Here is a 16855-nt window from a genome sequence, read left to right as displayed (position 1 = left end):
ACAGGTTGGGCGTGGTGGCTCATGCCTGTAATCTCAGCACTTTGGGGGGCTGAGGAGGGTGGATTACGAGGTCAGGAGTTCGAGGCCAGCCTGGCCAAGATGGTGAAACCCCATTTCTACTAAAAATACAAAAATTAGCTAGGCGCAGTTGTGGGCACCTGTAATCCCAGCTACTCGGGAGGCTGAGGCAGGAGAATTTCTTGAACCCGGGCGGCAGAGGTTGCAGTGAGCCAAGATGGCACAACTACATTCCAGCCTGGGCAACATAGCAAGACTCCATCTCCAAAAATAAAAAATAAAAAAAAGATGAGACATAAATTTGGATGAAAGATATTTTAGTCTATTAAAAACAGACTCCAGGGCATGGTGGCTCATGCCTGCAATCCCAATGCTTTGGGATGCTGAGGCTGGTGGATCCCTTGAGGGCAGCAATTCAAGATCAGCCCAGGCAAGACAGCGAGACCTCAACTCTACAAAAAATTAGCCAAGTGTCGTGGCACATGCCTGTAGTCCTAGCAGGGTGGTGAGGCAGGAGGATCACTTGAGCCCAGGAGTTTGAGGTTATAGTGAGCCATGACTGTGCCACTGCATGCTAGCCTAGGCGACATAGCAAGACCCTGTCTCTAAAACACATAATAAAATAAAATAATAAAAAACGAAAACAGACTCCAAACTATTAAGCTTAGCAACTTTTACTCAACATCAAGAATGTGTATGGCAGTCGAGGGAAAAGATGACTTACCTGGATTTGTGATGTTGAGTAGTTTACAGGAATAAGGATCCTCCCTGTCTTCCACAGGCACTTCACAGCCATGAGCACCTATTATGAACTTCACAAGCACACTGAGAGATGTGTTGGCATTAACATCAGTTACTGATCTTCACCTCGCACATGCACGTTTCCTCACGCCCATTTCAGAGCTTTTACTTTGAGACACAAGTGTTTATGAGGATTAATTCTCTACCTTTATTTTTCTAGTCTAGCAAAATGGGGGAACAAGCAAATTGAAAGTTGCTAACTACCAAGTTACTTATGCATGAGTCCTTCATTGCAATGCTATATTAAAGCAAGTAAGAATATGTCTGGCCTCGCTACCAGCAAATGTTCATATCATTTAAAAGCAAACTATAGTAAAGTCAGCTTCTCATGCCCACACCTAAAAACATACCTATATCTAAAATTTTCCTTTGTTGCCTTCTTCTGTTTCAGAAGGTGTTCCTTTTGCTCAGGATTAGGTCTTTCCATCCAAGAAGAAATCCCCTTCTCTCCTAGACCTTGCTTCACTGGTTACCCCTGTAACTAGTGGCTCCTTCCCTCCACAGTATAAACATGATAAAATCCTGACTCTAATTATTCTCTTCACCTTCCATCCTTCCTTGCTATCACACTTTACACTGAGGTCCTACAAAGAAATTAAAATTGCAGCCTCTTGTTTCTTACTTCCCGCTCTTTTTATAAAACAAGAGTTTTAGCTTTAACATCACTACCTCCACTGAGATTCCACTAATGTAACCAATGAGCTGCTGCCAAATCAATAGACACTCTTCAACTCTTACCCTCCTGGCTTCTCCACGGCTTGATACTGCCCAGTTCCCTAAAATGCTCTCTTCCCTTCCTTCTGCGGCCTGCTCAGTCATCTTCACCGGCTCTTATTCCCCAGCTTGTCCACTGAGAGGGGGATTAGTTCAGGGCTCTGCCCTTGGGTCTCTTCTCAATCTACTCATTTTTTTTACTTCCTTTCCCTAGACAATATTATTTATTCTCAAGGCTTCAACTAGCATGGGAGTGATTCCTGAATTAGTAACTCTAGTTTTTTTCCTTTTTTTCCTTTTTTTGGTGAGACAGAGTCTCGCTTTGTCACCCAGGCTGGAGTGCAACGGTGCAATCTCGGCTCTCTGCAGCCTCCACCTTCCAGGTTCAAGCAATTCTCCTGCCTCAGCCTCCTAAGTAGCTGGGAATACAAGCGTGTGCCACCACGCCTGGCTAATTTTTGTATTTTTAGTAGAGATGGTGTTTCACCATTTTGGCCAGGCTGGTCTCGAACTATTGGCCTCAAGTGATCTGCCTGCCTCAGCCTCCCAAAGTGCTGGGATTACAGGTGCGAGCCACTGTGCCCAGTCCTGAATTAGTAACTCTAGTTTAGACCCATGTTCTAAGTAAAGGACCTATAAATTCATTGGACATCTTCATCTAGATAACCCACAGACAGCTGTGTGCTAAAGCCTGCTACTACTGACTTCTGAGAGTCAACTGTCAACTTTTCAGAAATTTTGTGAGACAGTTACTAAACATAGCCTTTATTTAAAATTAAATTATATAACCTTATAATTAAATATATATCAAAAAAAGGAAATACTCAAATTAATCACAATGTTTTACTACATTTTACTATTATTTATGTTCTTGAGGTAATTTATATTTATTACACCTACATGGTGGAATAGTATACATGGCAAGCTACTGCTTATCTTTCCCCGACTCTGTGTTCAGAGATGTTACGTTAGTCACCTGTATTGGCCATGGTGGGAATATTCACACCCTAGAAACCGGCAAATAGTACAAATAAGGGTTTGGTTTATTGTTTTGTTGATGGTCTAGACTTAAGAAAGTATAGAGAAAATGTTGATAATGCAAATTAAGCTTAATGTAATGTGTCTGTCTATAGCCATTACAGAGTGAATAGTTCAAAAAAACAGTCAAGGAAGATACAATTCCAGTATTCAAAAACTATTACCTGATACAGCATAGAACTCACTGACTTTATTAAGTGTAAAGCTGACATATCTTGTCAATTTAGTCTTCACTGTTTAACTTAAAAGAAAGACTTTTGTCAGAACTATACTCTTTTGTTAACTGCAACCAGAAGTTGGTCATAGATAGGAGAGTCCGACAAACAAAAGCATTCTATGAGAATCAACCGACTTCATGGAATTTACGATAAACAGTATTGTACAGGTCATTATCTGTCAATTACTGCTGTATATCCTTTATGTCAATAAAATTTAAAATAAACATGTATGTACACATAAGCATCCTTTTTCCCAGAGAGCCAGTTAGTAAACCTTCAACAGTACACCACTGCCTGTAGGAACCTCAAGGTCAACACATACACAACTGAGCTTCTTTCCCATGAAACTTGCTCTTCTCATGTAGTATTTTTGTTTTGATTGATTCCACTATTCTCCAAGTCAGAACACTAGCAATCTTCCTAGCCTCCTCCTTCATTTTCTACATTCAATGACCTTATTCTCTCATAAGGTCACCTCTGCAGATCAGCTCCTCAGCAGTCCTTGCCTCAACAGGTCTTGTCCTTCCACTCAACCTTCCGCATGCCTGTTATACATGATCTGCTCACTGTCTGCCTCTCACAGTCATATGCTTCCCCTCTCTTTTCTTTATATACATCTCTCTGCTGTCCCACCTCTCCTGGCTACTTCTCTCACACTGTGCCACAACCCTTCCCCCACCACCACGAGCCCTGTGCTCCAGTTATATAGAAGCGTTAGGAGTTTCTCATACACCCCGGGCTCTTTTCTACCTATTTATATCACAGCACATGTAACATTTTATTACACTATCATACCTATTTCCTTCTACTAAATGTCAAGCCCCTCCTAACACTCAGGCTATACTGTTTATCTTTGTATTCTACCACACATACCACACTATCTACTTACAGAAGTACTTAGTGTTGAGTTTGGGTCCTTTGGAGAAATGCAAGAATGGAAAATATGCCATAACCACAGAAATGCAGTTTCTGTTACTAATTACCAATTAAGGCAGAATACCTTTCATAGACAACTAGCATTTGGAATAAAAGTATAAACAGAAATGAGTAAATGTGCTAACTAAATTATTGCTAGTATGTATCAAATTTGGTTTTTGAGCCATCTTACTAGGTACTCTTACTAGATACACAAAATTACTATGGCCCAGGAACGTATTTTTGCCTAATATATATTTTTATACAGATAGCTGATCATTTTCATAACACAAATCGAGCGTGCTAAATTTAAAGCAAGACTGTTATGATGGCAAATAAATTAGTGGTGAATGTCTGAATATTAACTTTACTCATTACATTTAGTTCTGAGTCATTCATTCAATAGTTGTTGAGTGACTTAGTCTGCACCAAGCTAGGTTTTAGGTATTGCGAAAACACCAATGAAAAAACCTGAACCCCCAGTGCTAATGAAACCTACATTCAAGTGGAGGAAGACAAACAATTTTACAACTAAATACAATACAGATGCCAGTTGGTGATAAGTGTTACCAAAAAAAATTAAGGCCAACTAAGGGAAGACAGAAACAAGATAGGGATGGGCTGCTATTTAATATGGGGCTGTCTGCTAGAGTGACATCTAAGCAGACACCTGAAGGAAGTGAGTCCCGAGCACATTAGTGAGAGAGGACACAGCAAATGCAAAGGCCCTGAGGCAGGAGCACTTTTAGTGTATGAAAGTACAGTAAGGCGGCCGGTGTATTTAGATAAGGTCAAAGACCACAACAAAGACTTGGGGTTTCACTCTGAGCAAGAAAGGAGGTCAATGGAGGGGTGTGAATAGAGCACTGACATAATTTGACTAATTTTAAAAGGATCACTCTGGCTGCTGTATGGAAAATAAAATGTAGGGGTCAAAGGTAGAAGCAGTAAGTTCAGAGAAGGGGGCTTCTGCAATAATCCAGGTGAGAAGTAATGGCAGCCTAGATCAGATGGTAGTGGTAAAGGTGGTGAGAAGTCAGATTCTGGGTCTGGTCTAAGCAGCATTAGGAAGGTATGCTGATGGACTGGATGTGGCAGGTGAAAGGAAAAATCAGGATAACACCAAGGGTTTTGGTCTGAGCAACTGGTGGAAGAGTCACTATTTTCTGACAGGGAAATACTACAGGAAGTACAGCTTTTGGAGGTGGTTCTGATAGTAGTGATGATTCTGAGGTCTTTCATTTGCTGTGTAATAGGCTCTATTATCACTGCAACCATGAACTAAAGAAACCTGTCTTCAAAAGGAATGAAAGCTACTATGAGAAAGCACTACTAGCGACAAGAAAATTCACAATTAGGCTGGGTTTGGTGGCTCACGCTTGTAATTCCAGCACTTTGGGAGGCTGAGGCAAGCAGATCACCTGAGGTCAGGAGTTCAAGACCAACCTGGCCAACATGGTGAAACCCCGTCTCAACTAAAAATACAAAAATTAGCCAGGCATGGTGGCAGGTGCCTGTAATCCCAGCTACTTGGGAGGCTGAGGCAGGAGAATCGCTTGAACCCAAGGAAGTGGAGGTTGCAGTGAGCTGAGATCGGGCCACTGCACTTCAGCCTGAGCGACAGAGCGAAACTCCGTCTCAAAAAAAAAAAAAATTCACAACTGCAATTTGCTTGTATAGCTACTTAGTCACAAATGTGCCAGTGCTATTCTATCCTGAAAGGGCATTCTCTGCTTATCACCTGAGTCTTCACATAAATAGAAGTCAACTTTCTATGCATTTCTTCTCCTAGTCCCTCACCACACAATCTTCAGAGGCTGATCTCACTGAGAACAGACTAAGGCTTTGAGCTCCTAACTAATAGCTGAGAGCTATCTAACGTCAGCATGAAAGGGATTACCAAAGCTCAGTTTTGGAAGGGTAATCAGGAAAAAGAGCATGGCATATTACACACACTGCAGATTACACAACTAAAAAATACTACAAAACTGAAAAAAATTAAATTTATCTCTGTGAAGTTAGTGAAAAGTATATTTAGACATGCACGTGTCTAAGGAGAAAACTGCTCTAAAATGGAACCTTTTAAGAATTGCTATTCTAAATCAAAGCAAAAAACAAACAAATCACACTGGGTATCTAAATACTACATATGCTAACCAGTGAATATACTCTCTTCCAACTATCATTTGGCTTAAAATGTTGGTTAAATTTACTTTTTGGCCCAAACTATATGGAAGAAAAGCAAATGAAACAGCCATTTCTCCCAAGAAGAGGCCACATATCTGAATGAACATTTCTATTCAAAATACGGTTTTTCAGAACTTTTTTTTTTTTTTTTAAATTAGGCAGGGACTCATTCTCATCACGCAGGCTGGAATGCAGTGGTGCAATCACGGCTCACTGCAGCCTCAATTTTCCAGGCTCCAGCAATCCTTCCACCTCAGCCTCCCGGGCAGCTGGGACTACAGGCACACACCACCATGCCTGGCTAGGTTTTTCAGAACTCTTATTTCAATAAACCAGGCAAGGCAACAACTCAGAAAACCTACCGTTGACTTAATGTGGGATGCTGTAGCAAATGCCTCATCCAGGTGCTTCTTATCACGTTTCGAAGTTCATGGTTATTGCGAGCTGACAACACGCCAACTACCACATCATAGTGAGTAGATTTCCACTGAGGAAATAAGGCCAACTGATCTAGAAATAAGAACAATACATTAGAAATAAGTCATGTATCAATTACTATGAAGTTCAATATGTATCATAAGTTTATTACAAAGTATATGTTTGTAGGAAATTCAGATAAATACAAAGAAAAGAATTTTTAAATCACATATAAACCCAGTATCCAGAGACAACCACTAATAACATTTTGGTGTAGAGTCTTTTTTGTCTTTCATGTATATACGTATGTATTCATGCTCACATAAGTATATTAATTCTTCAAAACAAACAAGATGTTTGTGGTAAGAATCTGTTTCAAAAGGCAATGTAGCATAAAAAAACAGTAAGCATTAAGAGTCAATTAGGCCACAGGTGGAATCCAGGCTCAATCATATATTAGTTATAAGTTATTTAGCTTCTTGAGCTTCAGTTTCCTCAACTACAAAATGGGTATAATAATACTTCTCATAAAGCTGTTGTAAAAATTAAATGAGATAACATGTATAAAGCTCTTGGTTTAGTATCAGGCACATAGGAGGCATTCAATGGCAACTAAAAAAAAATGTGCTTTGAAAAGTAAAGTCCTACATTAACGTTAGGTATTAAGCTTGGCGGATGAAGTTGAAGGACTTCCATACTGGAAAATAATGCAACCCTTATTTATATCAATGAATTCTACAGCCAGTAAACCTTTTACTACCTACTAAATATTCTAAAGAATGACGGGAAAGCAACATTTTTAGTAAAAAAAAAAAAATAATAAAGTAACAAGTCATTCTGAACAGCTCATTTTTTATTGTCATAAGGTCTAATGGGCAGGGCTACATTTCCATCTAAAACTTGTCCTTAGAAGACAGAAGAGAAAGATATACTTTGTCCTTGTTTTTCATCACCAGTTTTAAGGCTTGAGAGCTACGAGACTATATATAGCTCTGATGAGGTATCCATTTCATCTTTTTCTCCAGTGGTGGGAACTGATCCAAAAAGTTTCCAAAAATAAATTACTGAAGCCCAGACTCTTTACTACATTAAATGCAATGTTTTTATATACCATGGGATCTAGGTATTCAGTCTAAAAGACAACAAAACCACGCTGATATTTTTTTCAAAGGCCCAATTAAAATAATAAAAACAGATCTTTCTACTAGGATAATTTTAAGGATCTAATACAGAAATTTTTGTGTAGATACCTTATTTTCCACAATAGATATATTTCTTAAAATGTTCCATTCTAGGGCAGGCACAGTGCTCACGCCTATAATCCCAGCACTTTGGAAGGCCGAGGTGGGCGGATCATCTGAGGTCAGAAGTTTGAAACCAGCCTGACCAACATGGAGAAACCCTGCCTCTACTAAAAATACAAAATTAGCTGGGTGTGGTGGCACTTGCCTGTTTTCCCAGCTACTGGGGAGGCTGAGGCAGGAGAATCTCTTGAACCTGGGAGGTGGAGGTTGCGGTGAGCCAAGATCACACCATTGCACTCCAGCCTGGGCAACAAGAGTGAGACTCCACCTCAAAAAAAAAAAAAGTTCCATTTCAAATGGAATATAGGTATTTATTATTTCACCCTACAATGAGTCATGTACTAAAATGAATTCTTTTATAAAGACAAATTTTATTTTTAAATAAACTCAAATTTTTATGGATTAAGCTTATTAATAGGCCATATTTACTGAATACCTAATCTGTGAAAAGCACTACATATAGAGTATCACTTAACGTTCACAACCCATTGAGGTAGGTACTTGTTCTTTTTTTGAGACGGAGTCCCACTCTGTGGCCCAGGCTGGAGTGCAGTAGCGCGATCTCAGCTCACTGCGACCTCTGCCGCCCAGGTTCAAGTGATTCTCCTGCCTCAGGCTCCCGAGTAGCTGGGATTAAAGGCGCCTGCCACCATGCCTGGCTAATTTTTGTAGTTTTAGTAGAGATGGGGTTTCACCATCTTGGCCAGGTTGGTCTTGAACTCCTGACCTTGTGATCCACCACCTCGGCCTCCCAAAGTGCTGGGATTACAGGGGTGAGCCACCACGCCTGGCCTGGTACTTGTTGAACAAATGAAACACACAGAGAATTCTGTAACTTAAGTCAAACAGCTTGGAAATGGCTGGGCTAAGATTTAATCCCAGGCAATCTAACTCCATTCTTTATCACTGTTCTAGTCTATAGCTATACAGCTTAATATAGCTTATCTGAGTCTAAATTCTGATCTTTTAATGCACAATACCAGTTCAACTGGTGAATTAGCAACAAGCGGATCACTGAACACGCTGGGTAACATCAATTTTTTTGAACTCATGGCTCAGAACATTTTTTCTCAGATACATAATTATATGATGAAAGTTGTACCTAGTGCTGGAACTCACTCTAAATGAGTGTCTGAATTCGGAGACTAATTTAAATGACTACATAAAATTGACAATATGCCTCCCCACCTTTTTCACACAGAAATAGTATGTACATTCTAGTGTCAGGAAGGAGGCAAAGGTTCCGACATTGATTCCACAGCCAACATTTTGTATTACGTAAGTATGAAGTTATTTAAATCCCTGCGCTTCAACTTCTTATTTAGAGAAATTTGACACAAAAAAATGTTTTAGATATTCTATTTCATTTGTTTCAAAGTCTCATCTCAAAAGATTAAAAGCTGTAGGGAAAAAACCACATTTAATCTAAATGCCTCTTTTATCTGACATCATCAGAAAATAAGGATGCTGCACAAAAGCAAAACTTTCAAAATATTTGAAACATCACTTTTAATGCCAAAAATTTACTACCTTATTTTTGATGGCTAATCAAAGCAAATTTTTTAGAAATAGATTACACAGAGAATAACTTAATCTTTTCTTGATGTCTCAAAATCTTCATGAAAATTTCTCAAATCTATCCCTTTCTTGTCATTAATTCTAGCTGCCGCTCAGTTCGGTCTGTTTTTTCACCTGGACTAATACGAGGGCATCCTAACTGGTTTTTACCTGAATTCTCCATATAATTGTTAAACAAGATTTTTCTAAAAATAATGAAGAAATACAAAGATAACCATGTGGCATGTGAAAATCCCATGGATTACGGATGTAAACTACTTTTTGATCTTATTCCACCTCTCTGCCACTCTCAATGCCCCCTGCTTCTAACCCAGGTCTAAGCTGTTTCTGTTCAACTGCTTTACTTTACATGCATTTCTCTTTTCCTTGCAGAGGGGAAGTAACACGGCACATTGTGGTCTTTTAGAGAAATACTTCCAGATATACTGAAGTCAAATTTCAGAAAAATAGGTTTTTTAAACCACATACCATTAAAGTAAAATAGTCCAACAGACTCCTGAGTACTCTCTTACACAGTACAAAACCAAAAGTAGCTGCATAATAAAATCACCTGTGTAAGAATGTTGCTCAAATTTCTAGCTCCCCTTACCAATCTGGCTCTAAACTCTTATCACCTTTTGTTTTATGTTACAAGAACAGGGTACCAGGGTACCTAGTCGATTCTAGTGTCTAGAAACAGAGGGGGAAAAAAAGTGCTAAGAAGTAAACATGATACAAAAGGACATAAAGATAATTCAGAAAAGAAAAAAGGCAAATAGCAAACCTATGAAAACATGTTCAACTTCAATAAGAATCACGTTTGAATTAGAGCAATGAGACACCAGTTTTCTCCTGCATTCAAACTGACAAATGTCTTCTTAAATGATAGTAACTAAATGATGGGTACTTCAAGGAAATGTTAGTGATTTCAAGAAAGTGGCTACTCTCCACCAGGCATGGTGTCTTATGTCTGTAATCCCAGCTTCAACTTTGGGAGGCCAAGGAGGGCAGATCACAAGGTCAGAAGTTCGAGACCAGCCCGGCCAATCTGGTGCAACCCCGTCCTTATTAAAAATACAAAAAAAATTAGCTGGGCGTGGTGGTGCACGCCTGTAATCACAGCTACCTGGGAGTCTGAGGCAGGAGAATTGCTTGAACCTGGGAGGCGGAGGTTATAGTGAGCCGAGATTGTGCCACTGCACTCCAGTCTGGGTGACAGAGCGAGACTCCTTCTAAAAAAAAAAAAAAAAGTGGCTACTCTCTTTCATTGCTGGAAGGAATGTAATTTGGTACAGCCGTCTGCAGGGCAATTTGGCAATGTGTCAAATAATTTAGAATGGTATAATTTTGTCCAGCAATTCTAAGAACTCATCCTAAAGAAATAATCAGTGATATACTCAAAGATCTTTATTAATCATAGTGTCACCTATTACTAGCAAAAAACCGCAAGCTACATAAATGCGTAAATAAGGGACTCATTAAATAAATTATGGTGTAGCTATATGACAGAATACCATGCAGCCATTAAAATTACATGTTAATCGTATCATTAAACATTATTCTATTAATATATCATATTAAGATAAACACGCTATAGGAACTATGTAGATACTAGATGGTTCCCTTTATATAAAGTACAAAAGTAGCCAAATTTCTGCCACTGGTTACTATCCCTGGTAGCGACAGAACAGAGCATGAAGGGAACTTCTGAAGCACTGATAGTTTTCTTTTTTTAACTTTGGGTGGTGATTAGTTGGGTGTGTTCAATTTGTGAAAATGCATCAAGCTGCGCCAGTTTTATTCTCCTGATTTATTCCCTCAAATGATAGAGCATCTCCTGTGCTCATTGTTCTAGATGGCACAGATACAGCAGTAAACAAAATCTTCATAACGTCAGGAATAAATCACAATCCGAAGAAAGCTCCCTGCGAGTAACGTAAGGGCCAAGGGAAAGTTTTCCCTCTGAAGGTTCGGTGAAAATCACTGGGAAAAGATTGATAGGAGAAAGGCATACAAATTTATTTGATCAGTAAAGATACAGGAGAAACTGCCCATTTCTATGCTTAGGTTTAACCAAGTATGGATAGCTATGTGGAAGTAAGATTGGACAGAAAGGTTAGGATTTAATGTTAACAGACGGAGTTGGAAAACCCGGCAAGGCCTGTCTAGATTCTTCTTGTCCTCTCAGAGTATACACTTTCCTACTGGGTGTGGGATAGGACCCTCTCTGATATGAGGTTCTTATGACCTGTAATCAAAGAAGGTAGGTTAGGTAATTTTTTACACAGAAAGGTGGTGGGGGGTAGTTAAGAGTAATATGTTTAGGTTTTATGGCTTTGGGGAAGAGGGATTTTAGTTTCTACAGTTAGCCTCAGGTGAGAACGCAAGGCCAGAGAGAGGACAGCAGCAGCAGGTCAGAGACAGCCGCTTCTGAGGCCTTATTTTGGGGTATTGTTTTCTTCTGAGATCCTACAGTAAGAACTATTTCTTTTCTTTAATATGTAATATATCCTAAGAGTCTGGCAACCTGCTCGACTCTGCACTGAGTGGACACCCAAAGGTATATTAAAGTCTAAGCGAGGGCCTGGCGCAGTGGCTCATGCCTGTAATCCTAGCACTTTGGGAGGTCGAGGTGAATAAATCACTTGAGGTCAGGAGTTCGAGACCAGCCTGGCCAACATGGCAAAATGCAGTCTCTACTAATAATACAAAAATTAGCTGGGCGTGGTGGTGCACACGTGTAAACCCTGCTACTCGGGAGGCTGAGGCAGGAGAATGGCTTGAACCTGGAAGCAGAGGTTGCTGTTAGCCAAGATGGAGTGCCACTGTACTCCAGCCTGGGCGACAGAGTGAAACTGTGTATCCACAAAAAAAAAAAAAAAAAAAAAAAAAAGTCTAAAGAAGCTTGACATCAAAATTGATTGCTCAAAATAAGCCTAAGAGTCTTAAAAATCAGACCAAAATTCCACTCTCATATGCATGCTCTTGGAAGAGATCAGTCACAAGTAGATACAAATCTTGAAAATGAAGAAAACATGTAAGCCTATCATAGCTCTAATGATAAGGACAATCTTCATACGCACTACCAAAGACACCTCCCAAAACACACTAGCACAGGCATCAGCTGCCACTAGACTACCACTCCTCTCTAAAACTCACCGAGTGTTTACTATGAAACAGGCACTGCTCTGGGTGTTTCATTAACTGAATCTACACAATAAGTCTATGAGATCATCATTTTATAAATACGGAAACTGAAGCACAGAGACACGATTAGCATATAGGGATAATTTTGGAAAAACTCACCCCAGGCAAAATTACAAAGCAAGCTCAATTTGCTTTTTGACCTTCTACTTGCCCTACGTCTGTTTCCATCAGATACTGTGAGCACCTTGGGAGCAGGGACTCAGCATCCAGCACAGAACCTAACACTCAAGTACTTGTTGAGTGAATATGCTCCTTTGTCTTGGTTTCTTTCTTTCCAAAGAGAAAGAGAAGTCGTCTTTTGTCACATCATTTTTCTAAATTAACTGTTAAATAATTCCTACTTAAGGCATTACCCAAAACGAGTATTTTGTAATCAAGATATCCTATGTTTAGATTTCTGGGTCCGATGGTTATCTCCACCTGCATTTTCCTCTGTCACCGTCAGGTGTGCTGGATTTCACTTCCTCTTTACCAGTTGCTTTCCCTGACTGGTTTAAGGGAAGCTATGACATTTAAAAAGTTGCTGATTCTGGAACTAACGTGACTCACTCACTTCATTCTGGTCCCTGCTCAACTCTTACCTCTTCAGAATGAAATGGACTTTCCTGACCTATTTAAAACCATCTCTTTAATCTCTTAACACTGCTTTATCTTTTTTCACTATACTTATCACTACCGCTGTGATATTTATAATTATTTGTGATGCTCTGTCTTCCCTTCTAAATTGTAAACTATATGAGGGCAGGAAGTTTAGCTTGATTATTGCTGTAATTCCACACCTACAATAGGAGCTGGCACAGAATAGGCTCTCAAATATTTGCTGAATTAACTGCCAGCCAGAGAGCCTTTTTTTTAATATTCAGGGAAGGTAAATCTTTCAAAAAAAAAAAACAAAAAACAAAACAAAACTGCCATGACTTAATGAGACTGAAGACAGACAAAGTAGTAGAAGAGAAAAAAAATACATTTAAAAATGTTAATTTGGCCGGGCGCAGTGGCTCACGCCTGTAATCCCAGCACTTTGGGAGGATGAGGCGGGTGGATTACGAAGTCAGGAGATCGAGACCATCCTGGCTAACACGGTGAAACCCCGTCTCTACTAAAAATACAAAAAATTAGCCGGGTGTGGTGGTGGGCGCCTATAGTCCCAGCTACTCTGGAGGCTGAGGCAGGAGAATGGCGTGAACCCTGGAGGCCGAGCTTGCAGTGAGCCGAGATCGCGCCACTGCACTCCAGCCTGTGCAACAGAGCAAGACTCCATCTCAAACAAAACAAAACAAAACAAAAGTTAATTCAAGAAAAGAATACTTAGCAAAATCTTGTGTTTTTTTTTTTTTTCTCCTGTTAGGCTTAAAGTAAAGGCGTTAAATTGTAAAAACACCCAACTATTTTAGTTTCAACATGGTGACAGCACAATGGTCACTGTAAAGGTGACCATGTGACAGTAAAGGAATTATGGGAAATTTTAGCATTTAAGATGCTTCCACTGCTTTTAGTTTTGAAAGTACCAAAAGGAAAAAAGGAAAGGTAGAAGTCAGTCGTGTTTAATTAATTAATTAATTAATTAATTTTTTTGAGATGGAGTTTCGCTCTTGTCACTGAGGCTGGAGTGCAATGGTGCAATCTTGGCTCACTGCAACCTCCGCCTCCCAGGTTCAAGTGATTCTCCTGCCTCAGCCTCCTGAGTAGCTGGGATTACAGGCATGCACTACTATGCCCGGCAAATTTTTGTATTTTCAGTAGATACAGGGTTTCGCCATGTTGGCCAGGCTGGTCTTGAACTCCTGACCTCAGGTGATCTACCCACCACGGCCTCCCAAAGTGTTGGGATTACAGGCGTGAGCCACCGCGCCCCGCCAGTCAAGTTTAATTTAGATTATTAAAATATCGATGGGTTGACAGGTGCAGCAAACCACCATGGCGCACGTTTACCTATGTAACAAACTTGCACGTCCTGCACAGGTATCCCGGGACTTTAAAAAAAATCCTATTTATTATCTGATCAGATACACAGTACTCATTCAAAGCCGAAGTTAATTAACATAACCAGTGTTGATCTTCTTACCTACATTATTACCCTGTCCCTTTCTATGTTCTATTTCTTCATTTCCTTAATCTAGCCTGGTCTAACTGGATGGTAGATAAAGGAATCATCCGTCATGTGCAGTAAGGGAGTAGGAAAAACTTGTCTCAAATTAAGAAACTGCCTAGCAAGTCTACCAAGATTTCAGTTTGAAGTCTACCAAGATTTCCGGTTTTGTTTGTTTTACTGAACCCTAAACAACCATTAAGGTCATAGACAGACTTAATGACGCTCTGCAAGGAGATTCCAGCAGGGCTCACTCATATAACAAAAGAGAGAAAGCTGTGACACACAAGCAGATGTTACAAAGCATTTTTTATATATGGCACTCTCTTCTTACTTCACTTTACAAAACCCTAAAAAACACTGAGCAAAACCCTGGCCCATTAACTGGTTAAGTGCACAGTAACACTGTACTTTCATTAAACCACTTAAATACTGTTCAGTTCTATTCAGGTCACACAAATTCTTTTCAAAGAGCTAGTGATCTAATAAGAAAAGAGATTGTTACCAAAATAACCTCAACATAATTTCATATAACTGAGACTGTTTTGAGGATTGCCGAATACTTTCTACTTATAAGGCACAGAGTGCTGAACTGCAAATACTCAATTCTAATTTTAAGAACTTTTGGATTAGAAAACAGCTGTTTTTGGGAGAGATAGTAAGGAAAACAAAGTCCCAGTATAGTTACAAAATAAGCATTATACAATATTTAAAAGAGTTTTCCAGGTTTCTTTCATGTCCTAGGGCAAGCCCTTAAAGATACAGGGAAAGCTAACGTAGTGTTCAGGGTGGTGGAACCCACTAACAAAATAATCCACTGGGCACCGTGAGTAAAGCATTCTATTAGGCTGTAACGCGAAACAAGAACAAAGGTTTCATTCCTAAGAGCGATTAAGTTTTAGAGTAAATACACATGATCGTTAAAGAATTCGATATTTCCACGTAAACTGCTTTACCAGGTTATGCGACCCAAACTCACAGGAACAACTCCACTCTCGGCCATGCCCTATTTCATGTCTAGATTTTTAACCAACTTACATCATAATCCAAGAATACGAACTACTGTATATTCTTACAGCAAAGTTATTCCTTAAAAGCAAAACCCAGCCACCTTTGAAAACACGCATTATCCGTAGCACTAAAACCCCAGTCTTGACGGAGAAAGACCAACAACTTGGGGGGGAAGAAAACAACTTCAGAGCCCGAGCTCCCAAATCAGCAGGCGCTGGCGGCTGAAGGGCACACGAGGTTCCGCTCCCGGGCGAACCCTCGGCGTCCGACACCACCGACCAGGCCCGGGGGCAGGCGAAGGACTTGCAGCTGCGGGCGCCGGCTCTGCGGCCGTTAAGGGAAACGGGGAGGTGAGAAGTGGCGGGGACACGAAGAGAGAAAAGCTCCCTCAAGTTTGCCCGATGTTAACGCTCCAAGGATGAAAAGAGCCGTTTGTTTCGTCTGGGGACCGTCGCGTTTGGCCCTTCCCCCGCCTCCAGCAATTCCCGGAGAAGCCCCGCGGCACCGAGCCGGGCCTCCCACCCCCCCGCGGCCGCCAACTCGCCCGGCTCCCCGAACCTCACCTGCAGGGCCGGCCCCGGAGGCGCGGGCGGGCGGCGGGGAGCGCAGCCGCAGCCAGAGGTGCAGCGCGGCCCCGAGCACACACGGGCACAGCAGCACCAGCCAGTTTCGCATTGGCCGCCCCCGCCGCGAGCCGGGCTCTCCCGCGTCCCGGCAGAGAGGGAGGGGACCTGCAAGTGCGGAGACTGAGAGGCGGCGGCTGACGCGCGACCACTCCGAGCACGCCCGCCCTGGCGCTCGGCGCCGTCCGGGGGGCTCCTAGCTGCTACCTGCCCCGCTCCTCCGGTCCCTCAGACCGCGGGTGGCGGCGGCTTAGCCGGCCGAAGCCCCGCCCCCTCCACCCGGCCTTCCCACCGGCTCCGCCCACCTTTTCTCCCACTCGCCCCGCCCTCTCCTTCCGCGTTCCCACCCGCGCCCGCCGGCCGGCCGGGAGCTGAAGTCCCGCTCTGGGCCCAGGCAGGGGGCGCCCGCGGTTTAGAAACCACATTTCCCATAATCCTAAGCACGCGCTTCCGTCACTCGGCAGCCGTGGAGGCAAAGCGCGAGGCCCCACACAGAGCATGCGCATCCTCCTTGGCGTATGCTGCCACCCCACGGCCCAGGGAAGGTAGTGCCGGAGACCCGGTGCTCAGAGGCTGCCCAGAGCCGGGAAGGGAAATGCGCTTTGCCTCAGATTTGAAGGAAATCCGAGTGGCTCTTGTGTGAAATCACGCAGAGCTCCTTTGTTCTGGGTGCTTGCTTGCTCGCCTGCTGTGGGAGGTGGGATCCTGCTGACGTCTCCTTGGCCCGAAGAGCGGGGCGAGGAAGCCCGAGTGCCC

The 16855-nt window shown here is 41.8% G+C and overlaps 1 protein-coding gene across 4 annotated transcripts in view; it reads right to left on the bottom strand.

The window, feature by feature from the left end:
- Positions 1-16352, bottom strand: part of LOC105474603 (beta-1,3-N-acetylgalactosaminyltransferase 2) — a 63413-nt gene extending 47061 nt beyond the window's left edge. Inside the window, exons 1-4 of one of the 4 annotated variants that reach the window (XM_071073975.1) lie at positions 16040-16281; positions 7758-7880; positions 6254-6401; positions 743-843 (exon numbers count right to left, since the gene is read on the bottom strand). In XM_071073975.1, coding sequence (XP_070930076.1) covers positions 743-843; positions 6254-6401; positions 7758-7880; positions 16040-16151 — 484 coding nt within the window. In that variant the 5' untranslated portion in view covers positions 16152-16281. Of the gene's footprint in view, positions 1-742; positions 844-6253; positions 6402-7757; positions 7881-15421; positions 15440-16039 lie in introns of those variants that run through there. The other 3 variants (XM_011729399.3, XM_071073973.1, XM_071073972.1) reach the window with 3 other exon arrangements.
- Positions 16353-16855: the final 503 nt, after the last annotated feature.

Source organism: Macaca nemestrina, chromosome 1, assembly GCF_043159975.1.
Source record: "Macaca nemestrina isolate mMacNem1 chromosome 1, mMacNem.hap1, whole genome shotgun sequence".
Classification (NCBI taxonomy): Eukaryota; Metazoa; Chordata; class Mammalia; order Primates; family Cercopithecidae; genus Macaca; species Macaca nemestrina.
The sequence above is the reverse complement of the archived record's forward strand: the minus strand, read 5'-3'. Positions and strand labels throughout refer to the sequence as shown.